The sequence below is a fragment of the Hyaena hyaena genome, unplaced genomic scaffold (assembly GCF_003009895.1).
Source record: "Hyaena hyaena isolate Hyena2069 unplaced genomic scaffold, ASM300989v1 scaffold_379, whole genome shotgun sequence".
Lineage (NCBI taxonomy): Eukaryota > Metazoa > Chordata > Mammalia > Carnivora > Hyaenidae > Hyaena > Hyaena hyaena.
In genome coordinates, this window is record NW_024081011.1 from 1,108,431 (window position 1) to 1,135,830 (window position 27,400).

Consider the following 27,400-nt stretch of genomic DNA (forward strand, 5'->3'; position numbering starts at 1 on the left):
CGCACTGAGCAGGTCTGAAACACTTTCAATGCTGCGCTTTCTGACAGTTTTCAGAAACTCTTGGCATCACAAAGCCAGGGGAAAATGTATACTGTGTTTCGTAAGCTTTTTACATAGGTACTAGATAAAACACAAAGTATCAAAAGGCTTATAGGAAAAGTCTCCACCCACCGTTGTCCCCCACAGGCTAGTTTCCTTTCCCGTGGTCAGCCCTCTGTGACTGGTTTCTGGTTTAATTTTCCAGAGACAGTTTATATGCAAAGAAATAATACATACTGTTTGCTCCCTTTATTACACAAACAGTAGCCCTCTGTAGGCGTGGTGCAGCATTGTGCCTTTTATTATTCAATACTGATAGAGGACTTAAAGATAACATTTCCCTTAATTATCACAGTGTTTGATTTTCTGAGTTTTCATTATTTTATTATTCAAACGCTGACATTGACACTCAACCAACTGAGCCCCCCAGGGGCTCCACCTACTATTTACTTTCACAAACTCCCATTCTCTCTCTCTTACCACTAACCATCATATTGTGTTTTTCTTTCTTTTTTTTTTAATTTTTAAGGTTTGTTTATTTTTGAAAGAGAAAGAGAGAGAGACAGAGTGCTCACGGGGGAGGGGCAGAGAGAAGGAGACACAGAATCTGAAACAGGCTCCAGGCTCCCAGCTGTCAGCACAGAGCCCGACGCGGGACTCAACCTCATGAACTGCAAGATCATGACCCGAGCCGAAGTCGGACACTTACCTGACTGAGCCCCCCAGGGGCCTCTCAGGTTTTTCTTAGAAGCACATTTATTTTCTCGAGAGTGCTCTGCCCAGCCCAGGACTGAGGTGAGCCTGTCTCTTCCGGGTCTTCTCCAGGCTGCTGCTTGAACAGCTCAGACTAGCTGCTGTCACCAGCGCACCTGCAAGATGGGCAGCAGAGACTGTGAAGCATCATTTAGGCTTGTTCACAAAGGACCTTTCTAGATCGCCAAGATGAGACGGCTGGGGCCATGAAGCCCGTGGATGGCCCACCCCCTGTCTGATGTCAAGGGGCAGAGAGAGCTAGGAAAGGTCAGCCTTGTTAACAAGAGCCCCTAAGTCAGTTGCTCCCCTGAACGTGTCTTGGAATCACGGTGATCAGTTTAGTCCTACGGGTTCTCCAGGAAGCTGCTCTGGGTTGAGGCGTTCCCCTTGACCTCGAAGGAAGTTGCTGCTCCAGAGCTTCCCTGCCTGGGAGGAATTGTCATGACAGTTCACCTCCTCCATCACACCTCCCAGTGCGATTTCTTACTGGGAAAGGGCAAGTTACACAGGGTTATCACTCATTCCTCGTCATCTTCTGTCCTTTTTCAAAGATTGGAAATCTGGTCACAGCTGTACAAAGAATTCTGGAAAGTACAGGAATGACAACATTTTAATTTTTTTAAATGTTTTATTTATTTCTAGGAGAGAGACAGAGAGGGACAGGGTGAGCAGGGGAGGGTCAGAGAGAGAGGGAGTCACAGACTTGGAAACAGTCTCCAGGCTCTGACCTGGCAGTCAGCACAGAGCCCGATGCGGGGATCGAACCCACGAACCGCGAGATCATGACCTAAGCGAAAGTCGGACGCATAACCGACTAAGCCACCCAGGCGCCCCAGGAATGACAACATTTTAAAGGCATAACAGTGAAAGGGATAAACTAGCTATAGTTTTAATCTTTTCCCCAATATTAATTTTCTTCCAGCAGATAAATGGGACAGGGGTGGGGGTGGGGTGATAACACCAGCATAGCTAACATTAATTCAGGGCTTACTGCTATTGGGCTAAGTTTTGTGTACATTATAATCTTGCTTAGTTTTTATAACTGCCCAAAGGGGTTAGTGCAATTATGCCCATTTTATAGAAAAGTGAAAACCTAGGACTTAAAATCAGGTCTTTAGGACTCCAGGGCATAAACTCTTACTTTTAAACTATCATGCTTTATTGTTGGACAAAGAAAAAAAATGCTACAACAATGTCAGATGTGGAAATTCCAAGGTCTTATTAGTATAATTGTTTAATAAGATATGTGACAGGTCATATGCCATATTCTAGCACCAAAATGACTTGAGAGGGAAAGAAAACGTGAGCCTAGGACAATGCAAGTTTATTTAATTGATGTCTGCTGTCCCCAGAGATTCATGTAAATTGAGATGACAGGATAGGAGTTATCTTTTGAAATTAAAAATAGTAAAAGTATAAGCTCTCACGTTTGATTATGCTGGTTTCGAACCCAAGGTTTGCCACTTACTAATTGTGTGACCTCAGGCAACCGCTTTACACTTTAGTTTTCCTATTGGTAAAATGGGATAATGGCATCTACCTCAGAGGTTTGTTGTATTAAATTAATGCATACAGGGGTGGCTGGGTGGCTCAGTCAGTTAACTATCTGACTTCAGCTCAGGTCATGATCTCATGGTTCATGGGTTTGAGCCCCACATTGGGCTCTGTGCTGACAGCTCAGAGCCTGGAGCCTGCTTTGGATTCTCCTCTCTCTCTGCCACTCCCTGGCTCACGCTCTGTCTCCCAAAATTAAATTAAAATGTTAAAAGAAAATAAGTTAATGCATCCATTTTAAGCACTTGGTGTTTAGTAAATTCTAGCTCTTAACATTTAACCCACCAAGTTATAACGTGTCAATATCCGTCAATGACAGCAGCCTTCAGTTAAATAAAGAATTATCGAAGATCCAAAGGGCAGTACATGAATTGAAAAACCACACTGTGATCAGGATGTGGTACTGTATCTCTGTTCATTTCAAAACATATCTGTAGGAGGGTTGGCTATGACAAAGACCAGGCACAGCTCTTTGTGGATCCTCTAAGTTGTCCTTGGGTCCCTAACCAAAACCTCAGGGTACACTTGCACAGGAAGCCCCTCCCCCCCTGGATTAGTGAATGCCTGAGGGCTGCCCAGGCAATTTGCCCTGGGGGTAAACTCTGCCTTAGCTAGAAGCCACTGCACCCTGAGAGAGAAGGTAGGGGAAGGCTTCTCTGGCTTCCCTGCAAGTTCTAATACCTGATTTTCCTACTAGCTGATAAGAAGGCTGCATTTGGTGAATAACCCGTCATGACTGTAAGAAACAGACTTGGAGTCTGAATCCCAGATCTACCACTTCCTAGGTGCTCACGTAAGAGAAATTACTTAGCTTCTGTCTAAACCTCGGTTTCCCTTCAGTGGAGTTCACCCTACAGTGCAGGAGTGCGGATGAAATGAGATCATATAATTCAAACACGTAATACAGTGCCAACGCGTGGTAGGCACTTGATAAACCGTAGCCATGATTTGCCTTACAGATCAGACTAATAACGTCAACTAGGGACTTTTATCCTAAGCCACTTCCTGACTTTCACTATTTCATATATATGAGGACATCTTGGTGGGGTACTTTTTTTTTTAAATTTTTAATGTTTTATTTATTTCTGAGAGAGAGAGAGACAGCATGAGCAGGGGAGGGTCAGAGGGAGAGGGAGACACAGAATCTGAAGCAGGCTCCAGGCTCTGAGCTAGCTGTCAGCACAGAGCCCGACACGGGGCCCGAACCCACGAACCGCGAGATCATGACCTGAGCCGAAGTCAGACGCTTAACTGACCGAGCCACCCAGGTGCCCCTTGGTGAGGTACATTTTATTCACCGTCATCAGCATGAACAGTACTGTCTATCGTGAGCAACCGAAATGCGTATCGTATTTCTGGCCACGCAGGGTGGAGGGCCAAAGGATGGGCGAGGTGCAGTCTCTGTGCTCCCAGAGCGCACGGCCTGCTGGACGAGACGGATACATAATCAATAATGCTAATTTAAGACAGGCTGGGAGAAGCATGATCCCAGAGTGCTACTGGGGTTTGTAAAGGAAGAAAGTCCTTCTGATGAGAGAAACGTCCTCCGTCAGGTGGTGGCCACGAAGGCACCTGAGAGGGTGCAAGCCCTCAGCCGGGCGTGTGGGTTAGGAAGAGGGGTGAAGAGGGTCTGCTTACCAGGGCGTAGGAACGGTGTTCTGCAGACCACTGGGGCTCAGGGGACTGAGTGATTCAAGCAGATACTGATGACAGGTCTGAGCTCCTACGGGTGAGGGCCCAAGGAAGCCATTATCTCTCTAGCAGCAGGCTGGAGGAGTGAATGGAGAGGTCATTATCTGGGCAAGTGTCGCAGAGGGGCCTCTGAGTCAGTGGCAAAAGGTGATTGCCACAACCAGCGTCACGGAGGATGTGGCCTGTAGAATCAAAGCTGTTTTGCTAAACTCATAGCTTCATTTATTCCAGGAGGAGGAAGATACAGACTCAATTCTCATTCAACCCAATCGGTGCTCGTGAGGAACATCCTATGGTGACTCCCGGAAGGGGGGGCCAGCCATCCCTAGAGCTAATTTCTGTGGTGAGACTGTGCCTTCAGAGTTCACAAGGAACATCGGGCCGGATTCACAGCTAGTGTTTTGGAAGCACTTGGCCCCTGTTTGTCAGTCGTTGCTAGTCCTCTCTCAGGTAGGTTCTGGTTTGCAGGGGTAATAACCACTCCTATTGTCCCGTGGCACTCTTACGTGGCCGCGTCTGCTGTCACAGAGGGCTCCCTCCACTGGGACAGTCAGGCTGGGCCCCCTCCCATCTCTGCAGCACAGCTCTCCCTCCACGGCTGGAGCCCCCAGACCCCCTCACCTGCTGTGGCCTCCAGGACTGGTCCCGATGAGGCAGGAGGAGCTAAGGCGGCTCTAGCTACAGGGCTCTGGGGACTCGCTCGGCGTTAAGCCACGCCTGTCCCCAGGCCAGTCATGACCTTGTGTCTTGCCTCCAGCACTGCCTTGCTTCTGGAATTCTGAGTGGTATTGTGTACCTCGGGGCTGCTAGCAGGGTCCCCACCTGTCATTCTCCTTACCTGTGAGTTCCTGTCCCAAGGAACTGTCCTGGGGCCCCTTGGGCTGGAGATCCTGGCATTGCCCCACAGGAAGCAGAGGAAATGCTGCTCTTGAGCCCGTGGCTGGGGCTCCCGCAACACGCGGGAGACTTGCTGGCCTGCCTTCCTGCTCCGGATTCCTGACTGGGACGGACACTTCCCTGATGAAGACCGCTTTACCAGACTGTGCTTTTGGTGGACTGCCCCCCCCCCCCCCCCCCCCCCCCCCCCCCCCCCCCGAGTCCGTGTTTCACCTGCGGGCCTGGACTTCCTACTAGCGGCTTCAGCCTGAGCTGTTCTCCCCGGGCCTGACCTTGCTCGGTGAGTGGGGAGGATTCCGGAGCTCGCCCCATCCGGTCTGCCCCGTTCTTCTGCAGTTAATTGAGAGCCATGCTCAGCCCGACTGTGGCAAGTACATGTGCATGGACTCTTGCTAAATATTAACCTAAAGGTCAAAGTGGAGACAGGAGATCATACCTATATGAAATCATTTCATATACGCGGTTTAAAGAGAGAAAATTATTTAAAATATATTTTAAAAATGAAACGTCTCAGTTACCACACAACGTATTTTAAAAGACTCAACAGTCTCCAACATCCAGTGCTATGGAAGCCCACCGTCTCCGCTGTGGACAAGTAGCTACTATTTTGGAAAACATTTCTGGTGGTCTTAATAGCCCCAGATTACCTTTATTTAAGTTGAAACAAATGAAGCCACACTTCCAAGATAGAAATTGGGTAGGAAGGAATCTTTAACCCTCACCTGTGAGCCTAGTAAACAGCCCTGGAAGAGTGGGCCTGTGCCTGCCTGCAAGTTGGGGTATCTGCCTGCTTTCTCCTCAAACCGAGCGGGGTCATCTATTCTGAAGTCAAAGTCTATCAAGCCAGCCACCACTGAAATCCAGCCCCTAGAGCATTACTCAACAGGAAAGGGTGAGTTATAGAACGCAACAACGACTTCCTCCACGGCTCCTGCTCAGAACCTATTGCTTTTGGAAAAACCAATTAGTTTAGATCCTGTCTGTGAGAGAAAATGCTCTTACATCAAGGACAGACACCAGACTGGCAAATCCTTGAAGAGGGTCTAGCGGCACTGCAGCCCCAGGCCTGGGCTGGGACAGTCACGGCCAACCTTTTCTAAACCCAGAAAAGTATAATTTAAGTCAAGAGTACCAGAGGGAAATCCACAAAACTGTCTACCTCTTAACTCTTGCATTTTATAACCACACCACTTCCTCATTTCCAACCCATCTGTTAGAATATTACTGCTGTGGGAAATCCAAGTCTTTCTGGATAAATCTCAAGTGTAAATATCAACCTGATGGGACACTGGTCTGAGAAGTCCAATTAAATAATACTCCAAATTGGTCTTTCCATAGGGCTCATACATTTCCTGGCTTTTTGCAGTCTGCTCTACAAGTAGACAAACAGGACACAATCTTGTCGACAACATTTCAGACAAGATTTTGTACTACATATTGGTTGTCATTTCGAAAGCATAGCCAAAAAATTTTGGAATAATTTCTTAGAAACTTAGTATTTATCAGTGCACGTCCAAGCTAGATTCATACTACCACTCTGCTTCCTCTTTCGCTTCTTACCAAATTAGATTAATGCAATCAATGCTGTTGATTTTAAGGTATGGAGTTTAGCAAAGAACTAGTGTTCTGCCTAGTGATGGGGATTACCTGGGACTGAAAATAAGTTTGTGTGTGTGTATTTTACCATTGTGAGCAAGGTCAAAGCTGGCCTGGTGGGTGACAAATCTTAAAGCAGTTTGGGAATAAAACAAAAGCTAGCTTAATCAATAACGTTCACCATTGCTTCAGTATCAAGATTTACCCAACCAGAAATGATACAGGCCTTAAAAATAATTATGGACTGCATATATATCCATTTATCTTTCTGCTAGATAAAATACATAACTTTTTTGCTATGAAAGGAATATCAAAAGGTACCAGAGTTTATCACTTAAGGTATAAATGACATTTAAAATATTTCAGGTTGCAGCAAGAAAATCAGCATTTTGATTAACTTGAGAAAAGGCACAAAATTCTCACACACATCTGACAGAGTTGGAACATTAAGGAAAACAATTATTGATTACATAATACACAGGCTCAGTTTTGCAACATGTTTCTTAATGATTTCCATAATAACATTTTAAGCATTAATTGCACTATAGAATGTGCAAAATGCGTATTTATTCCTAGGTTATGATCTGATGAGTTTCCAAGGGAGATCACGGTACAGTAGAAAAGCAGGCGATGCGGACCTGAAGCCCTTTGCCGGAATCCTGGCTTAGCGGCCGGAGCTGTGTGATGTTAGGCAAGCACAACTTCTCTGAGGATGGACTCTTCTGAAGTCAGAACAAGGAAACCAGGCTGAAGGAATGAATGGACTAATCTGGTATCCATAAACTTTCCTCAGCCTTAAACAGCATCCAGCAATGCATAATCAGAATAAAGTCCCAAATGGAGCCTGAAAGGTATTTTGAAGAAAGTTCCCGCAATGAATTAAAACTAAATTTAGACCCAGAATTGCCCTCTGATGGTCATCTCTTAGAAATGAAATCCCCTGGAATACTACTGAATTTGCAAGTTTTTTCTATTACAAGTTCGCCAAAAGGCTGATTCTGTTCTGATCGTCAGGACACTAGATTTTTCTCCACAAAAGATCATCTTTCAATGTACTCATTTACAAAAAGTTGTAGGTAAATTAACATAGACTTCTGATATTTAAAACTACTTCTAGAACTAGAGGTGCCTGGCTGGCTTAGTTGATGGAGCATGTGACTCTTGACCTCAGGGTTGAGAGTTCATTCAAGCCCCACACTAGGCCTAGAGCTTACTTAAATAAATTTAAAAAATATTATTTTTTTTAAATAAAACTACTTCTGTAACTAGATTAAGCAGTCTGAAAAAGGTTTTAAAATAACATTTTCCTTGGAATGGCTCTCCTTGTCCCCAACACTGAAAATCAAAAAGGAAAAAAAAAGTCTCTTTTGCATCTTAATTAAAGATAGAGATACCTTGTCTTCCAGGTGTCTCGGTGAAGATTCAAGGGCTGGTTCTTACCCTAAAGGATAATATCACCATAGATCATTCCTACTTTGCTGGTATTCACTAATTTCTTCATTCTTGGGGTGATTTGTTGAAAAAAAGCAAAGTCTTCCAAATCAAAAGTTTATGTTTTATCCCAAAACTATATCCCATCTTCTATCAAAACATGAAATCACAGTGGATGGACTTAAAATCCAAACTAAGGAAAGTGCCTTAAAAAAAAAAACCTCACAAAAAGGTACCCTGGAGCGACACTGGGCTTGGCACACAGATGTCACAAGTAATTTTAGAAATCTCAATTTTTATGGGTGAAATAAATACTAGCACCTCCTTTTCATTTCCCATAAGCCTTAGTCTCATAATCTACAAAACGGGGATAATATCATCTACTTTCTGGGGATGTTGGGAAAGCCAAATTAGACAGTATATGAAAAGCACTTAGCATAATTTTGATAACAGAAGGCATTAAAAGAGAGAGAGATTATCAATTACATCCCCAGTCAAAACATGCCAATTATTGAAGGAGGCATTATATCTCCACTCACAGCCACGAGGAGTCATTTTCTACCATCACTTCTGAGATATCACTTCAAAAATGGTTTCATCATGTTCACCACAGGCATTAGAGTCCTTGCTGGTGGTAATTGTATTGGTGAAATGGGACTCGCCAAGACAAAACGCTGAGAATGATCTAGAAGGAGAATGATAAGCAACAAAGGAAATGTCTCCTCTTCTAAGTTCTGGGTATTTCAAAACAAACATGGTGCCTACAGACTAAAAAGGGGAAGTTAAATTCAAGGACTAGAAACATCGTGGTTTGTTGGGTCTATTACACCCTCTAGTGGCCAAAAAGAAGATTGTTCTTTTAAAAAATCTTGGTTTGGTCAAGATTGCAATTCTGATGTGTATGTGTATGTATCACCGTTGAGCTTAAAAAATAATCAGCTTCCCTTTATGGCCTTTTTTCTTTTTTTACCTTTGTCTTTTCTCCATGCTGAATGAAAATACTAAATCCCAGAGGACAAGACACAGGCAACACACCTTTCACTCTGTATTGACTCTATACTGACTTTCAAATGTAACTAGAATTCATCATCATTGTTGCTTTACGAAAGGGAATTTTGAAATGTGTATCTTTCTAAAGCAGCAATTTTTCACCACAGGGTTATTTACAAACCAAGGTAATAATTAAATATGCCCAAGACTATGAATCTATTCTTTTCTGCCCAAACCCCTCATTTTTATAATGGGTAATTATAGTAAAAACTTCAATTAACCAGAACCCTCAATTAACATGATTTCCCCTCTTGCACTCTATTTTTAGGACAAAGTGGAAAAAAAATCACAAGAAGTCATTCATGTGAAGGACTGGGTTTGAAAATCTAGGATGAATTATGCTATGTAGAGAAAAAAAAACCCAGAAAAAATTACATTCATACCATGATAACCAATATATAGGAGATACAGCTATAGATCATCAAGGGTTGGAAGGGAATAGGTTTATTTTGAATGCTAATGTGCTAAAATTATAATCTATTTTCTATCCTTTTTTTTTTAAGTGTCACATTGTTGCATAAATAAAAGGCAAAGAGAAGGGTGATGTATAAGCTCAGCACATATTCTGCAACATTTTCTATTCTACGTCCACAGATCTGAACAGGAGACCTGAGGCAGAATCAGTCCTAAGTCCTTCAAAGATCTTTAGATCGCAGACATGCAGCTGAGGTCACCGTACACTATTGAGACAAAAAACAGGTCACATTTCTTCTAACATGAGAGCTGAAATAAGAAGCATTTTTGTAGAGTGAATTTTAAACTAATTTGAAAATAAATTTACCAGGATATCACTTATTCAGAAGCAACAGTCCTACTCAAAATCTCACTGTAATAAAACAAATTCAACATCCCACAAAGTAATTCAGGCTAAGCAACCACCCCTGAATTGAAATGATGCCAAATCCATCTATTTAAAATACTGTTTATTTGTGATTTAACATTAATTAGCATTACATCTAAGAGCAATATCAGATAACATTTATACATTTTCCACAGGACACAAGAGGTTCATTGGCTCATTCTTTATGCCAAAGCAAGTAAATAGAGGCATTAGCAAAAGGTGCAAATAGTTCACTGTTGCGTTTAAAAAATATTTATGCACATTGCATTCATTTAAGATATATATATATTTAAAAAGTTATGGAAAAGCATAGTTCACAGGTTACTGTTTCTACATACATTGTAATACAACATAAATGATGTAGAACATAAAAAAAAAAATCCTCAAATACAGAATTGAGCAACTGAAAGTTTCTGCTAAGAGATTAAAACACTGATTCCAGTAGTTAGTGAGATCCAGAATGAAATTTCCAGGCTCTGTTTCAACTTTGCACCGCTGTACACAGAACCAGCCCCAGAGCACAGTGTGATGTGTTATGTGATTTTTACACGCCAACACACCCTCCAGAAACACTTTGGATTCCTTTTACCCACAGACCATTTCGGATCATCGATTTTACATTGATTTGTGACATCACTTGGGTGAAGGGGGAAAAAAAACTATATTAAGTCTAGGTTTAAATTTGTATTTACATTAGAAAGAAAGTTAACTGAAATAAGGTAAGAAAATTTTGTAAAAATCAAGAAGTGGTAGGTGTTCTCGTCGGGGGATTAGACCCACTGATTTCTTCTAGTGTTGCCTTCTAAAGATAGAGAAGTTAAAGGGAAACCAAGAAATACAACGATTTTGGCAGAGAAGCAAGATTTTAGAAATTTGGGACATGTGTCAAATAAACCATGCTTCCAATCCTGTCATGACTATGGGTCTTCCTCAAACTAGAGCTCTTGGCATGACACTGATTTTGTTCCCTTCATTTTTCACTTTCTCTCTTCCCTTTCACTTGTTTACGTTAGCAGACCTTCCTCATTCATTAGCAATACTAAGAGAAAAATACATTATAAGGTTCAAATATGAATCTAGGTATACCTTGAAATGCTCTAATCCCCTTTTGATACCAAGTCCCTGGATTTTTTAATTATACTGAAGTATACTTAGTACCAAGCAGCTTCAAATATGCTCTACTGTTATATGATTGGCTAATGTGCTTATGATGCTGTTATATTGAATGGTATACAAACATCTCAACATACAAAAATCGTTTTTGCCAGAATTAAACTAAATAACCCATGTTACGTGTACAAAATCCCCTTTGTTGAAAAATAAGGGGCTTTCTCAACTAATAAAAAAGGAAGTTTTCAAAAATTATAGTTTACTAAAATGATTTCTTTTTTTGGCAAAGAAAGTTACTTCAGGTGAGGAAGTTTTATACTACGAATAAAATTCCAAATGAATCTTTTCTTAAATTTCTTTAAAAAAATTCTGTGCCAGTGTATACTAATGCTATAGATTCTTAGAAGCTTTTAAAGCGTTCTGTTAATGCCCACTGAAACAATGGGAACCCAAAAGGTACAGTCAATAATCGTGGTAAAAAATTATAATCTGATTACTCAGTGAAGCACATGTTGAGAAATAAAAATTCTCTCACTTGTGCACTGGTATTTTGTTTCCAACAGATATGTGGAGAAGGCCTGAAGCAATTCAGACAGATATCTGTTTGTGGTGAATTATAGCAATACTTCATGAGGGCAGAGCTAACTAAAACTAGCAATTGTTTAAAAATTCAAAACCTTTTTTGGACATATAAAATGAGAGATGAATTTGAAATTTTTTTCATAATATGTTTTTCTTTTAGTAAAATCTCTTTCCAGTTCTTAAAGTCCAGTTTGCTACATACCCCCAGTCTTCTCTACCACTGCATATTAATTATCAACCTAAATATGGTATTTAAATGTGCAATGTCACATTGTAATAGTAACAATTATAAAAAGAGTTTAGTTAGGCTTCAACTTTCTCCTTTTTTTTGTTCTTTTTCAAAAAAGAAGGAGTACGGAACTTCTTCTTTTTCTTAGATGGTGATTTTGAAGGTGAGCCTTCGGGTGACAGGACTTCTTCAATTTTTTCTGGAGACTTAATGGTAATCTCGATGTTCTCTATGGTCGTGCTTGTAGTTAATCTACTCACTTGCTTCGCAAGCTCATCTTCAACGTCATGCATATCATCCTTGCCATTCACCACCATGACAGGCACTTCCGTGCAGATGAAGCTCTTGGAAAACAGCTCATGGTTTTCTACAAAAGGGGAGGGTTGGGTGGTTTTTTTTTTCTGGTTATTTTATACAGTTAACAACTTTGCTTTATTTTACAAAACTGAAATGTTTTAGCAATGTACTAAGGCATGACTTAAAGTTCAATAAAGAGAAATCATTACCTTAAAAGACTATGGATGTATTAGCATGAAGCTAAATTTTCTTAAATAGTATGAAGGGGAAGGGGACAAAGTTGTTAGACCAAGGAACGAAGGCTAGAGAAGTCTGGTTTAATGATCTGACAGTTGCATTGTCAATCAAGTCAGTATAAATGAGAAAGACAGCATGCATTTTTCTTGAATTTGGGGGTCATTTGGCAATCAAAACTGAAAAGATTTCATGCTCCTGATTAGAAGATGTATGACAAACCACTTTTAATTTCACAAATTCTTAAGAACTACCAGTTACCAAAATCTGGATTAAGGTAAATCAACATAAATGCTGAACAAAATTAGCACACCACTTGATTACAAAATATATAAAATTACGGGGAGCTTTCAGTAAAATCCATGGCAAACTCACTGCAATCAGGTGTTCAATTTCCTTACACGAAAACAAACGACAGAGGACAAACTCTTAAGACTGACTCAGGGAACGCTATGGGAAGTTACAGTGAATACCTTCTAATTTTTCAGGGATATTTTGCGGTGACTGAGTTTGAGACTGAATTTGTGAAACAGATGAAGCGTCATCTGAGAGTAATTCCTGTTCAGCATCTGTTGGACGAGAGTTTAGTTAAAAGCCATGCAAAACAAAGAAGCATAAGGTTTCGGGGGGGTTAGTGCATACATCAGACGCCGGCAGACACACGATAAACTCTTCAGCAGTGAGCTGAGCATGCTAACGGCTACCCCATCGATCAATAACTGTGCATTAGGAGGAGGTGAGTGTGTTAACACTTCTGGCTGCTAACAGTGAGGTTACATACATGCTTAATAAGGAAGCATGGTTACAGACAGCCCAGGCAAATAATACGTATGCATTTAGCTTTTGCTAGAGTGTTAGAAAACCAAAATACATTGAGCAGCCAGGTGAAAAGAATTAGGACACCTCACCAATGATGCTACGTTTAAGAGGCAGAGTGCCTCCGAATCTCTGAACAATATCCAATTAGTGATTTCTGTCAGAGTGGTATTAGTGAGCTAATTCAGAAGGCCATAATGAATGTGGAAGAAACTACTTATAAAAAAATAAAAGCTAACGGTTCTAGAGTGCAGTATTTGTTACCTGGCATCTTTAGGCTTTCAAAAAATAAGAGATTAAAGAGGCACATTTTACAAAATAGAAAAATAGAGAAAGTTTCTAACCTTAGCTTAGAAAGGAATAAACAAATCTAATATCACTTAGAATATTTAACATAGTCAAGATGACTCCCTTTTGTGACAATGACACCAGCACACTGATACAAACTGTTCCATGGATGATCTAGATGTCAGTTCTGTCCACAGGGTGTCTAATGTGGACAGAAATTCTTTAACCATGGGTTCTGTTCTGCTTTGGGAAAAAATTTCAACTGTATGTTTTAGATGCTCTAAAGCCGAGGCCCTTACCCTCTTTTGGGGTCACAGATTTCTTACCCCTTGCCCTAAATGCCCCCCTTCCCAGATGTGTATCATACATAATTAAGCACAAGTTTTTCAGATGGCTCCCGAACTGTTGGGAATGTATCCAGAGACGCAAAATCGAGAACCCCTGCTATAGAGAATTTCTTATTCTTGAGAAAAAGGGAGCTAGTATTTAATTAGCTGGGGTTTCATGAACAATTTTTAAATAGAATCCTTACTTAGGGTTCTGAAGTCAGAAAAACTCAACCTCATTAGAGTGCCCATGGACTTAAAGTCACATCAAAATTCTGGCAGTTTGCTTTATATTTTGATTTCAAGATTATATATTGGCACCTTGCGAGGCCCAAAAAGTATTAAAGTCACATAATATATATATTCTATAATGTTTAAATCTCTTACTGTATCTGTATTTAGTAGGGTAATTCTTTACTTATCTGTGCATTTCACTTTACTATAGAAGATTTTTTGCTGGTATCAGACTACTTTCTGAGAAAAACTTTTCTCTACATGTCGACATACATGGACTATGGTGGCTCTTTGCACTTTAGCTCCACCTACACTCGGTAGGTCTGGGGGAGATGACAGGGAACAAGCGACTGTAGAAGGAACATTTAAAAAAAAATACTGAATGCCTTCTATCATCCAACTCAACATGTTCTGCTGTTGGTAGCATGGTTATCAGGCTTAATCTAAAAATGAACGAACCTTCCAGGCCTTGCTGTTTACGCTCGATTGTCTTCTTATACTCTTCAAGCTCTCCTTCCGTGAGATGACTGAAGGGGTTGGGAGGAGGTGGTGGGGCCTGATCGTCGTCTTCAAATTGCATGGTCTTAGAGAAAAGAAAAACATCGACAGATCAGAAGGCACAAAACAGAGCAGAGGGTTCCCAAAATGATAGTGGGAGACAGGCAAGAGGCTGAAGAATTCTCCAGATAAATGAAATGGCCTCAGATAAAAGAACTACAGATATTGACATCTGGGGACTCCCCAGAGAGATAACCGATCATCCTACAGTGACGCTCACTGAATTCCCAAGCTCTGCCCACACCTGGAGCATCAGACTGGCTTTTCAGTGTCCCATTCGTAAATATAAACAGACTATCATGTATTACTAGACACCTGAGGAAAGCTTCCAACATTGAAGAGAAAGATCAGAACAAACAAGAAAAAGGGAACTCAGAAGAAACAAGGACAATAAAGGCAGCTGAAGAAAATTTTAAATTGATTCCCTGAGAACAATAAGAGAAACTATTGTATCCAAGAAAGACTAGGATATTATTTAAAAAAGAAACATTCAAGGAATAAGAAGTCTTAAAATTTTTTAGAAAATATATCAAAATAAAAAATTAAATAGAAGCATGAGAAAATAAAGTCAAACAAATCTCCCAGAGAGTAGGATAAGAAGACAAAAGAGATGTACAGTGGGAAAACCAGCACATCCTGACAGAAAAAGAAATTAGAGGAAAAAAACTACTGAAGAAACATATTTAAAAAATTCCCAGAGGGGCATGTGGGTGGCTCTGTCAGTTAAGCATCCAACTCTTGGTTTCAGCTCACGTTATGATGATCTCATGGTTTGTGAGTTCAAGCTCCACATCAGGGCTGACAATGAGAAGCCAGCTTGGGATTCTCTCTCTGCCCCTCCTCTGAGCATGCTCTCTCTCTCTCAGAAATAAATATATAAACCTTTAAAAAAATAATAAAAAATTCCCAGAACTGAAGGATATGACTTGGCAGATTGAAAAGGGTTACTAAATGCTAAGAACAAAGACTAAAAGAAACCTACTAAAGGGGCTCCTGGGTGGCGCAGTTGGTTAATTAAGTGTCCGGGTTCAGCTCAGGTCATGATCTTGTGGTTCATGAGTTGGAGCCCCGTGCTGACAGCTCAGAGCCTGGAGCCTGCTTCAAATTCTGTGTCTCCCTCTCTCTCTGCCCCTCTCCTGCTCACACTCTGTCTCTCTCTCTCTCTCTCAAAAAATAAACATTAAAAAAAATTTAAAAAAAAGAAACCTACTACAAAGCACATCATTGTAAAATTGCAGAACAGCAGGGATGCAGAAAAGGTGTAAAAGAATAGAAAAGGGACCTATACAAAGTCACATGAATCACAACGCTCCTCCATCTCACCAGTAACAAGGAGTTAGCAGACAGCGGACTGGTGTTTTTCATATTTTTGAGGTAAATTATTTCTAAACTAGAATTCTCAGTCTATCATTTAAACTTTGAGGGTAGAATACAGAATTTCAGACTGTTACCTCCGATGAATCTTTTCTCAGAAAGCTATTAGAGGATGTGCTCAATGACAGAGGGGGAAATCAAGAACCTGGAAGACACAAGGCAGGAAACAGGAGACAGTACACAGGCAAGAGGCAGAGGAAACCCCCAGGATGAGCCCGTGCCGCTGGCCTGAAGAGTCACCAGTCCACATCTGGGCTGGAATGACAGAGCAATGAGAGATTATCTGTTGCCCTTGATCCTTTGGAAAGTAATATTAAGAGCTTTATAGTTCTTCCCAAACTCTTAAGCCAATGTACCCAAAACACTAAGCCAATGAAAAACATAGGCAATTATTAACTCTAGGAAGAGGAAAGTAGAATAAGAAAGGAAATGTAATCATGGGATACTACCTAGCTGACCAGTAAACACTTAATACTGTGAACACTGACAGCGGATTTAACAAAGAAATTGTAATATAATCTTTCCCCAACATTTTTTCATCTCTGAAATCTGGACTCATCCAATAATTGATGACTTCCTACAATTATAACGGTCAGGGTTTTTTCTGTTAGTCATCTACAAAATAATGGTACTTCTTGGAGTTGTTGACATAAATTCGATGAAGTCAGCTGAGGTCTAAAATTGACAGGCCAAGAAAAAGCAGAACAAAGAAGCTCTTTAGAAACATGAAGGTAAAAACTAGAAGAAAGTCCTTGCCCCTGGAAATTGGGAGCTGAATGTGACATTTCATTTTAAGTCTTGCAATTATTTGACTTTTTAACTTGTGCTTATATTAACATTAGTAAAAATAAATATTCATATTTAAAAAGCAAAGAAATTAATGTAGTAGATCAAAACCAAAGAGCATATGGTTTCATGGACTTACAGAAGGGGGCTTGTCTACAACAATTCCAGCAAGCAACTGAGATTGTGGTCCAGCTGTTTTCAAGTCATACCGGTTTTGTTCTCGAATCTGAATGAAACACAGTAACAAGTTCTTGGGGGCAACTATGCAGATAGCTGATTCTTCCTCTCTTTTCCCACAGGCTTGCTACTGGACCACCCAGAGCCTCTTTCGTTCGTGCCTCTAAAAAGCTCTCTCCTCCCATCCCAACAACTCACATTCATCTCCTCCACTCTCCTTGATGTGTGATTTCTGATGGTCTTGTGTGGTTGGAGAATTACATTTTCCACTAACACTAGGGCTTACTATTCACTAATATAGGAGCAATATGTTTAATACTTCTTCCCCGTGGAGCTCGTTCACCAGTGACTACCACAGAGCTGGAGTGTTCAATACAAGCTAACATACTGAGTTTCAGGATGTCTGGTGGCTCAGTTGGTTGAGCGTCCGACTCTTAATTTCGGTTCAGGTCATGATCTTGCGGTTCATGAGATTGAGCTCCATGTTGAATCTGTGCTGACAGTGCAGAGCTGGCTTGGGATTCTCTGTCTCTCCTTCTCTCTGCCCCTCCCTCTCTTGCATGTGCATGCTTCCACCCCCAAATAAATAAATGCACTCATTAAAAAATTATACTGCTTTTCAAATTCTTCTGTATTCACACCCCCTAAGCTTGGTATTAATCAGATTTAATCACATAAAACAGTATAAAAATGCCTCCCCCAGCCACAGATGACCACATCTTACCTTATTTCTCTTTTCTAGTACCTCATTCGGGTTTGTGTTTAAAGGAACAAACTGATTTGGATCTTCAATTTTGATAGGTGTTCCGCTACTAACTTTAGAAGAGTCCTCTGCTCTCATCCACTAAAAAATAAAAAATTTTCTAGAATGAAGCCTTGTGTTAAGGAAGTATGGTAGGTTCTTGGTAACTGTTTACTGGCTCAAGGAGGGGGACGATATGCTGCCAATACTCTAAAGAATTTCACTAAGAGGTATTTAGTGGTCAATTACTGTATAACTCATATTAGTTAGAAAAAGTCTCATGATCAGCACTCACTTAAAAAATGTGATTACTATTCACATGAATATTCATTTATATGACTATTTAAATTTTCTCCTTTTGGCATTTTCAAATAGGCTGCTGGAAATGTTCCAAGCATAGATACAGAGTCTGATTTCTTATTAACTCATGCTCAGAGCTGTTACCTGCACTGAAGTTTCATCAGCTGATGATGGCTAAGTCACCAAAAATGACTCAAGGAATCTCTTCAGATTTAGTTTTCTAGACTTCATTCTTCTATTTTTGGCTGCCAGAACAGGCCAATCCCCTGACCAGCATTTTACAAAGTGGGTAATCTGGTAGTAATCCATAATATAACAGAACTATAGAGATGGAAACGCCTTTTATTTTCTTCTTTACCCCTTATTATATCCTTTAAAGAAGCCTAATATTCATCAAGATCAATAATGGCTGGCCATCAGTCTTCATCAATAAAATTCTGGGTAACTTAGGAGTTGAATTACCTACTTTTACTAGGAGATAAGAAATCTTATAGACTAGGGAAAAACACTTTGATGTCTAGGCACTTCCATAGTGAATGTTACTGATTCATATGATAGGATAAACTGATTTTGAGTAACTAGAGAATATTCGGCGATCAGCACTCTGAAACTAAACCAAATCTGAAGCAAAATGTTGAAAAAGGTAAGACAACCCATTTCTCACTCTAATATTTTGCTAAGGATAACTATATGCAGTAATTCATGAAACTCTGGAACTATTACGTGTCAGTAACTTTTATGATTAACTGTTACAATACAAACTGCGAAGCACTACCAAGTAGTGGATTAAGAACTGGGCTCCAGAGTCACTGGATGCATTCAAATCTTGACTTTATTATTCACAAATGATTAGTCAATCCCTCTGTGCCTCAGTTTTCGCATCTATGAAACAAGGTTTCGAGAAAAACCGCATCCTCTCCATACTGAGAGTATTAAATGAGATAATTCATTTAAGTCACATGAAACAAAGTTTATACCTGATAAATGACAGGCTGGTATTATTATATTCTGCTCTCCTAAAATTTTTAAACATAGAACATCCAATTCATAAGTAACTAGGCAAAACATTTAGTAGACGCAAACCACATAAAAGAGCACCATACTGTGATTTTGGTCCTGGGACTGGTCTCCCCATTCCGAGACTCCTCGGGCACGTTCACTTTCATGTAAGTATTTGGTGAGTTCAGCCATCTGGTTTTTTCACGCTGCTGTCTCTGTGCCATGTACTTGAGAGGAGAGAGTGGCACCGTGTCATCCTCAAAGGAAAAAGCGGTCACAGTTGCTGGGATTTCCACATCACTCTTGTGCCTAGGCTTCTCTCGAATGAGTGGATGCCTATAAGCATAGCCTGTTCTATATCCCTAAGGGAGCAAAAAAACCGCATTTGAAATAATCAAACATGAACCAAACACAGCATTTGGACTCTTAATTCTTTAAACAAATGATCAAAAAGACTCTTTTGCTGAAAAACAGACAAAGAGGAAAATATCTGTCAAACCTCACGTAACCTCCATATAACACTAGAGTTGAAATTAAGCAAATTTCAAGATCTGGTTAAAACGGATTCCAGCTGACAATGTGATTTCCACTCACACAACTGTTCCTGACAAAGGTAATTTCAAAACTGCTGACCAGAAACATTTTCCTAGCTATTTTCCAGTTTTCTGAAAGCCAAATCTCAGTGCTCATTTAAATCTTTGCTCCTCAGTCTGAAGGCAATCTTCTTCTGACCCGTAGTGGAAGAAGGTAAAATCTAAAGTAAGACAACATTTGCATGTTTCACTGCTTGATTCTGAAAAATGTGGTAAAATTACACTGGAATGGCTTCCTAGAGTCAAACTCAGTTCCCAGAGGCATAAGCATGTTCCCAGACCATAGGGAGATGAAAGCATTTGCTCTTGAATTTGAAGACATGAAATCCAAGTTTATGTTCAAGTTTTCACCTACCAAATTATCCAGAGTCCTCATAAGCCCTTCAAACTCAATCTCGCCAACCTTCCATTTTTGATGGGAGCCCATATTCACTCCTCCTCCTCCAGATGTTGCTACAGCATGAGTGAAAGGTTTATACTTTTGAAGATCCAGCACAAGCAAATTGTCTACTCCACCTGCCCCTGCTAATGCCTTCACCTGTAATCGATGGCAAAATATAGAGGCACAAGACTGTAAAAGATTATAATGAATATTTCACCTCTAAAAAGGCATGATTTCAATTCAGCAAATACCTGTAACACTTGGTCAGGCTACTAACAACAGGAATAAAGCAATATACTTGTGAAAATAGGCAGCTGAAGTATCTTTTCCATTGATCTGAAAAAGATACCTTCCAGGCTTCTGATCCTCCCTGATGGAAAACACATTTAGAGCCATTCTTTTTAACATATTGCAAGAAACTGAATTCTCTTGCCAAATTTTAAAGTTATCTTGCAGTTTTCCCATGGCTATCCATTTTTTTTCCTGAAAGTTATAATTTTAAAGGAATATAGACACTACACCATGAAGTTAAGGATATTTAGGCAGAAGCAGCTCATCATCTTAATTTCATTAAGCTTTTCACAGTTTCCTTTGAGAAGAGAAGGGACTGCTAGAGAAAAAAATGTTGGCTGTTAAGACATTAAAACACAACAGACAGAAAAGATTTTTCTCCTTTTCTGTGGCCCTTCCAATAAATTAAGATTATTACCATTTGCTTCAAGAGAATCTTCTTGAAGAGGGAAATTAGGTCTGTTAAAAATACATTCAGCTTCTCAGAGGAAAAAAGTGGTTAATAAATAGCCAACCTATTATAATAAGGTTGAGGCCATGGAATTGTTGGAAACTGCAGGAGCTTGTAAAACTCTGGCTCTGCTCTTGCAATTTTTATAAAAGTGGCTATAATACATTTGATCTTTGATGACGGATGGTTGACTCTGTTTCTAATTAGTATGACCACAACCACTACAGGGTAGAAACAGAGACAATTACAATTAAGCAGGATATGAGGAAAATGATGTTTATGAGCCACTCAGATGTGTGTGTGTGTGTGTGTGTGTCTATATGAGAATTTAAATTTTTTTCCTGTTTTCAATTCAAAGATAACTGAGTTGATCCCCCTTTTTAAAAAACCTTGATGTTTATTTTTGAAAGAGAGAGACAGAGGGGGAAGCAGGGGAGGGACAGAGTGAGAGGGAGACACAGAATCTGAAGCAGTCTTTAGACTCCGAGCTGTCAGCACAGAGCCTGATGCAGGGCTCGAACTCATGGACCATGAGATCATGACCTGAATCAAAGTCAGATGCCTAACTGACTGAGCCACCCAGGTGTCCAAGTTGACCCTTTTTATTCTAGTAAAGCAGATCCCTTAAAGGACAAAACAAAAAGCCACCAATAAGACTCTGAAAATAAATAACACAAAACCCAACTCAATACGCAAATTACAATAAAAAACAAGTATGTAGGGGGATAACTTTCCTACCTGAATCTCACAGGCCATCTGCACATTAAATATATAATGAAAAGCCTCCTCGAGTGTTTCTCCAAGGGCTACCACACCATGGTTTCTGAGCACCAGAACCTAAAATAGAATCACAAAGCAATCACTTTAAATAACTGGCATAGCTCACACTGTTTTCATCAACAGCAACAGCAACAAAAATAGCTCCTTTGATAGAAACTCTACTGCATACCTTACAACTTGGCCCCAGAACTTTCTGCAGTTGAATTCTCTCCTCCTGTTCATCAAGTGACCCTTGGTAGTCATAATAGGCAACATCTCCCAGCAAGAGGGACTCTTGAGAAATTGGAAGGATCCCGCACTTCATGGAGGATACCTATTTGATTGGGTCCATGTCAAAAGAACACATTTAGTTACTAGTTACACTTTCCCAGGAACCTGATTCTTTAGTCAGCTCAGGAAGCACTGGCCTAATTCACTGAGTTCACCATTCCCACCCATCTCTCACTTTAGCTTTTCAGTTCTTCTGGAAAGAAAAAAAAAGGGACTTGGGGATACAACTCAAATGTTGTGCCGAATATTATGAAAGAAACTTTACTCCAAAGAACTCAGAACCCAATTATTAGCTGATTAGTGAAAAATGCAAATGCTATTTCTCTGGTTGTTTCCTATTATGTCAGCATTTGGTCCAAAGGAAATTTTGCTTTTTGGGTATGCAGAGGATTAATATTTCCACTATAATACACTTCCCAGAGCCATTGCTGGCTTTAGCCTTCAGTGACTTACAGCTGCTGTTTCAAGGGTATGGATGTGTATCACACACTTAACATCAGGACGTGTTGAATAGATCGCAGCATGGGGACTGAAGCCTGTATGGTCAGTTTTCAAATTAGTACTTCCCTGATCAACCACTTCTCCTATGATGTTGACCTTCACCTGGAAAAACCAGAGAGACATATTTAATTAGTACACATGTATCAAAGTTCGCCTGTGATCCACAAACTAAACTGGAGGATGGGAGCAACCTTTTTTGTCAAAGGCCAAAGAGTCAGTATTTTAGACTTTGTGGGCCTCTGATACAACTACTCAATTCTGCCACTTGATGTAGGGCCACTCAGAACTGTGGAAGAATGGAGGAATGGATGTGGCTTTGTTCCCATAAAACTTTATTTATAAAAACAGGTAGTCTGCAATAAAACTTAGAATTTAGTAAGTAGTTTCCAAAACACCAAATAACTTAAACTCTTCACTGAAAGTCTGAACAAGTCCGGTGTTTACTGAATTGGCTGGAAAACTTCCATTCGCTGACACTGTAGCTCCCAGAACCAATGGAGTTCCTCTCATCCCAGAGCCCAATGGCAGTGCCTCTGAGCACAATCATGGGAAATAAACTGCTACACAGACAGCTGCTCTGCTCACACCAACTGAACTCTACTGAAATCTATTTGTCAAATACAATAGACTTTGTGTGTGTTTTTAAAAAGTTCCAGAGTGTACAGGGTGGAAAAAAGTCAAAAGATTCCCTTCAAAACATGGATAGTTCACTGATAAGACCAAGCTAATTAGTCTCTTCAACTACCTTGTTTTTCTTGACCTTGAAAGCTTTTCTTAAAAATCAACATAACTTGGGGTGCCTGGGTGGCTCAGTCAGTTATGTGGCTGACTACAGTGCAGGTCATGATCTCACATTTTGTGAGTTTGGGCCCTGCATTGGGCTCTGTGCTGACAGCTCAGAGACTGGAGCCTGCTTCGGATTCTGTGTCTCCCTCTCTCTCTGCTGCCCCCCACTCACACTCTCTGTCTTTCAAAAATAAATAAACGTTAAAAAAAATTTTTTTTTTTAAAATCTACATAACCTTCCAAGCTCCTGTTCATTAAGAAATGTTTTTTCCATCTATACCTTTTCTTGTTCTGTCCTGTACTAAAAGCTGAAAACTGTTAGAAAAGGACAAAGAAGCACAGATTAAGTAACATAGGAATGAAAATTATACCAAGTTGGAGGCTGTGGCTTCAGAAAAAGACAGGCCTCTAGGAATTATTATTATGTGGTCTTGCTCCTTACTTATTCTTACCTGGGAGAAAGAAAACAAACAGACAATAGACAATTACTATGAGGTTGTTCATATTTTGCAGTGTAAACACGACTAGGAATATACTTGTAGTGAAGAACTGTAAGAGATCTGGGAGGGGGGAAAGCAGCAAAGTAGAAAATTAAAGGTGTGCAACAGGAACTTTCCCTGAAAAGTTTTCTTCCTTCAATACTCAAGCACTTGCTAAAAAGTTCTGACATTAGTTTCTTATTTACTGGACTTCCCTGAAGCGTTATCCGGGGAGTTCTAAGGCTGCTTAGGGTCAGCTATATCAATGAGAAAATATTAACTGAATGCGGTAATGGCTATAATCTCGATTTACAACATGGAAATGAAGGAGAGAGAAGTCTTCCTGGGAAGGCAGGAAGGAGGTGGGGACGGAAGGGGAAACATGGGGGAGGCTGGGAGGGAAGAAGAGCTCTGGGAAGACAGCACCCTGCACCGGCACCACTTCCATTACAGTATTTTCGTACATTTTTGCTTCCAAATATTGTCTGCTTTCCAAGTGTGATAACATGAAAGCACAGATGATAATGAATGGGAAAAATACACTTAAAGAGAATAAGGACCAGGAAGGAAACTTCCCTGACCCCTCGACTTTGCCTGCTCCAAGTGCTTTTCGGTGACCCTCATGCTCATACAGAATTAACACGGAGAGAGAAACTGCCAAAAGGATTTCTTTTCTGACGGTTTCCGCAACTGGTCTGAACTAAAGAGACAAGATAGACAGTAAATGGAGGAGAAAGCCAGGCTAACCACAGCCTCTCCTTTGGAGAGAAGGTTTATATCAGGACTAGGTTGTAACTTAACATGCTAGGTTCAGAAAATGAAGTCTGACCAGACTTAGGAGTCACGGGGAGGAGCGAACAGCTGCTTTCTCGGGAGGGACATTTTTAAAAAAAGGAAATGAAAGCCGAAGAACTCACAGAGATGTAGGCATTTGCCAGGTGTGCCCATCCAAACAAGTCCACGAGTCTGTACAGGCTGGCAAGCTTACAGCGAGTAAGCTTCTCTCCCTTCACGTAGGAGGACGTGTCTGCCCCAGGGAGGTCATTGATAGGTGTGACCATTCCGAGACCTACAAGGAGAAGGTGTGGAGAGAGGTTTCAAGTCAAGCACTGCCGTACCTGGAAGCAGCCGAGTCTGGGAGTGTCCCAGCCTTGTATATACGGATGTGCCCTGTGCCCGCACAGTGTTGCATTAGCTTATCTTCCTTGGGAGAAATGCGCATCAGCAATCTTCTCTACCGTTTCGTTTCGTCTAGTGCCGTACTTGTGGGGGAGGGACTTGGTAGGGAGTCAGGTTCACACCACTGAGGACAAATGGTCACATGATCCCAATGGTGAAAGTGTTCTTAATCCTGAGGTTACTGCTAATTTTATGATGAAAAGATCTCAACAGAATGCTACTTTTCTAACAGCTCTTTTGACTTTCATGCAGACAAAAATTAGTTAAAATGGAAAAGAAGGCATTCAAACCACAGCGTGCCTCTGTTGTCCTTAAGCAACAAAACCTAAGTCTTGGGCTTTCGTGACCCAATTGCTAACTTCAGATGTGATCAACTTCTGCTTTACTTAGTCTTTGTTCTCCCTGACACCGTTCGTCACGTCTTCCCTGGAGTTCGTCCACAGGCCTGTGTGGCACCATCTGGATCCCTTGTTCCCCTTTCACCTGCTGCTTCTTTCTCCTTCGGCCCTTTCTCCTATCTGTGGCCTCTTCCCGAAGCTGGGTCCTCCACTACGCTCCTCTCTCTTGTTCCTTTTCTCCATGAAAGCACTGCAGACTCAGACACCCTCTCTTTACCTGTGAGCAGGCCTTCCTGCCCCGCTTCTGCCTGCTGCTTCTAACTGCCTGCAACACAATAAGATACAAATTAAGAGTAGAAAGTGATTTTTATCTCCCTGCTTTTGCTCACCTTCTCATTTCTCCTCAGTGTTCTGATATTGATGGTACTACAATTCCCACAGGATGAAACACGAAGTAACCTTTCCTTCTTAACTTGTCCTGAGCGATCAGATGTAATTTGTCACCATGTTCCACCACCCTCTTCTTTTGAGTTCCCTCATTTTCCATCCTCGAGTTCAGGCCTCACCTCACACGTAATGCTTGCAATAAGCCTTCTCCTTGTCCTTGCCTTTGGCCATTCCACATAAAGCCCTCAGATTGAGTTTGAAAAGCAACACCTTTAGTCTCACTACTCCCCTGCTCGAAGTTCTGCAGAAGCCCCAACCCTGAAGGCCTACAAGGGGCCAAGAAATCCATGTAAGTGCATAAACCGGGCCTGAAGCTTGTAGGCCTGTAGGCCACTAGAAACGTCACCGGCCTGGGCTGAAGGGGTGGCTATGACTCCACAATCAGCTGCTACCGTGTGAGAATCTGAGTTCAGGGCTGTCAGAAAGTTTAAACTTTAAACTTGGGCCCCAAGTCAACACTCTGATGGGAGATCTACTCATGGAATGTTGTGAACTAATTCAAAGAAATAGTTTCAACATGTAAGCCATACGAAACAATGTAATTTCTAACAAAATTTCAGTCAGCCATTTAACGGATCTCCCACTTTACTCGTCAACTTTAACTTCCACTTTCCACAACACAGTATCAATTTACCAGCCAAACTCGCTCACTCGTTTCTATTCCCTGACCTCTGAGCTGTGGGACACAGCTTTCCGGCTGCCATGGCTTTGTACCTTCCAGGCAGCAACCTCAGCGGCTCCCCCTTCCTGCTGTGTTATCTAGGACATGCACAGGATAGCTCCTCTTATTTTGGCCTTCCCAAACCAGTGTTCCTCTTCTAACTCTTGAAAATTTTCTCTTTAGGCCCTTCTCTTCTCTGCCTATACCCTCCTGTATGATTTAATCTACACACACAGCCCTGAAGAATACTTCTCCATATCATCTGCTAAGTCACCCTCTTAGGCTCTAGGACTGTATTTCAAACTGCTGCAGTGTCTTGGCAACTGTGGGCAACCCTGGCATGCCTCAAGTTCAACTTCCTCCATTTCCCAAGCCAAAGCGATCCCCAACTCGGGACCTTCCTATTTCTGTCTACCAATAACACCATGAAATTTCTCAGTTAATTCTTCACACAGAAACTACTGAGATCTTTCTATATCACTCTCCTGCTTAAAATGGCTTTTCAAAGTTAGAATAGAATCCAAATGTCCATCCCTAGCCACGAAGCCATACTTGATTCAGCCTCTCTGCCTGTTTTTGACCTCACTTTGTTCTACTGGTTTTCCCCAAACCATGCTCCAGACCATAATCTTTACCTTTTGCTCCTTGAAGAGACCGCCAAATTCATTCTCCTCTTATTTCCATCTGACACTTTTATTTGTTCCTTCCACCTGGACTGTTTTCTCTCGATCTTGGTATAGTTTACTCCTTCTTGCATATTCAGATTTCAGTTTAAATGTCCCTTCCTCAGAGAGATTCTCTCTGATCACCTTAATCTAGTCATCTAGCTCCTCCTATCAAATCACCATTTATTAATTATCTGCATAGCATTGGTTATTATCTGACCATTTTATTTAGTCTGTTTTCTGTCTCCACAAGGGCAAGAATCTTGTCTGTCTTGTTTATCCGTCTATCTCCCATCTCTAACTGGGTGCTTGGAACATAAAAGATACTCAATATTACAGAAAGAGCAAAAAACAAACAAACAAATAACTAGCTCAACCTTTGAATTTTTCTGATAGAACGTTTCTTCCAAGCTAGAAGAGTGATTTCGGAACTCACAATTCTTCTCCCCCACTATCTGCACAATATTCCCCACAGCAAACTGTTACTAAGTCTTTTCTACTCTTCCTTGGTTACGCCTTTCTCATTGATCTCTTCCTTTTAGTTCAAGCACTTATACCTCACTAGTATATATGTGCTGACATACCGGTCCACTTTGAGTTCTACAAACATACCCTTAACCCAGCATGTTTTCAACATCATATCTCAATTGTTATGCCATTCCTCTATTTGGA

At 40.9% G+C, this 27,400-nt stretch overlaps 1 protein-coding gene and 1 long non-coding RNA gene across 7 annotated transcripts in view; both read right to left on the minus strand.

Annotated features, from left to right (window-relative positions):
* Positions 1-3,615: 3,615 nt before the first annotated feature.
* LOC120244307 lies at positions 3,616-5,071 on the minus strand. Its single transcript, XR_005531524.1, has 3 exons — positions 4,877-5,071; positions 3,985-4,114; positions 3,616-3,772 (listed from the first exon to the last, which is right to left on the minus strand). It is a non-coding gene; the product is annotated as an uncharacterized LOC120244307 (long non-coding RNA).
* Positions 5,072-9,918: 4,847 nt separating this feature from the next.
* ADD3 (adducin 3) overlaps positions 9,919-27,400 on the minus strand; it is a 125,160-nt gene continuing 107,678 nt past the window's right edge. For 5 of the 6 annotated variants that reach the window (XM_039250711.1, XM_039250709.1, XM_039250712.1 and 2 more), the window contains 12 exons: positions 24,356-24,507; positions 23,331-23,411; positions 22,126-22,275; positions 21,572-21,715; positions 21,361-21,459; positions 19,854-20,036; positions 19,010-19,267; positions 17,589-17,708; positions 16,827-16,913; positions 14,429-14,552; positions 12,779-12,874; positions 9,919-12,141 (listed from right to left, as the gene is read on the minus strand). In XM_039250711.1, coding sequence (XP_039106642.1) covers positions 11,849-12,141; positions 12,779-12,874; positions 14,429-14,552; positions 16,827-16,913; positions 17,589-17,708; positions 19,010-19,267; positions 19,854-20,036; positions 21,361-21,459; positions 21,572-21,715; positions 22,126-22,275; positions 23,331-23,411; positions 24,356-24,507 — 1,787 coding nt within the window. In that variant the 3' untranslated portion in view covers positions 9,919-11,848. The remainder of the gene's footprint in view (positions 12,142-12,778; positions 12,875-14,428; positions 14,553-16,826; positions 16,914-17,588; positions 17,709-19,009; positions 19,268-19,853; positions 20,037-21,360; positions 21,460-21,571; positions 21,716-22,125; positions 22,276-23,330; positions 23,412-24,355; positions 24,508-27,400) is intronic. The other variant, XM_039250713.1, reaches the window with a different exon arrangement.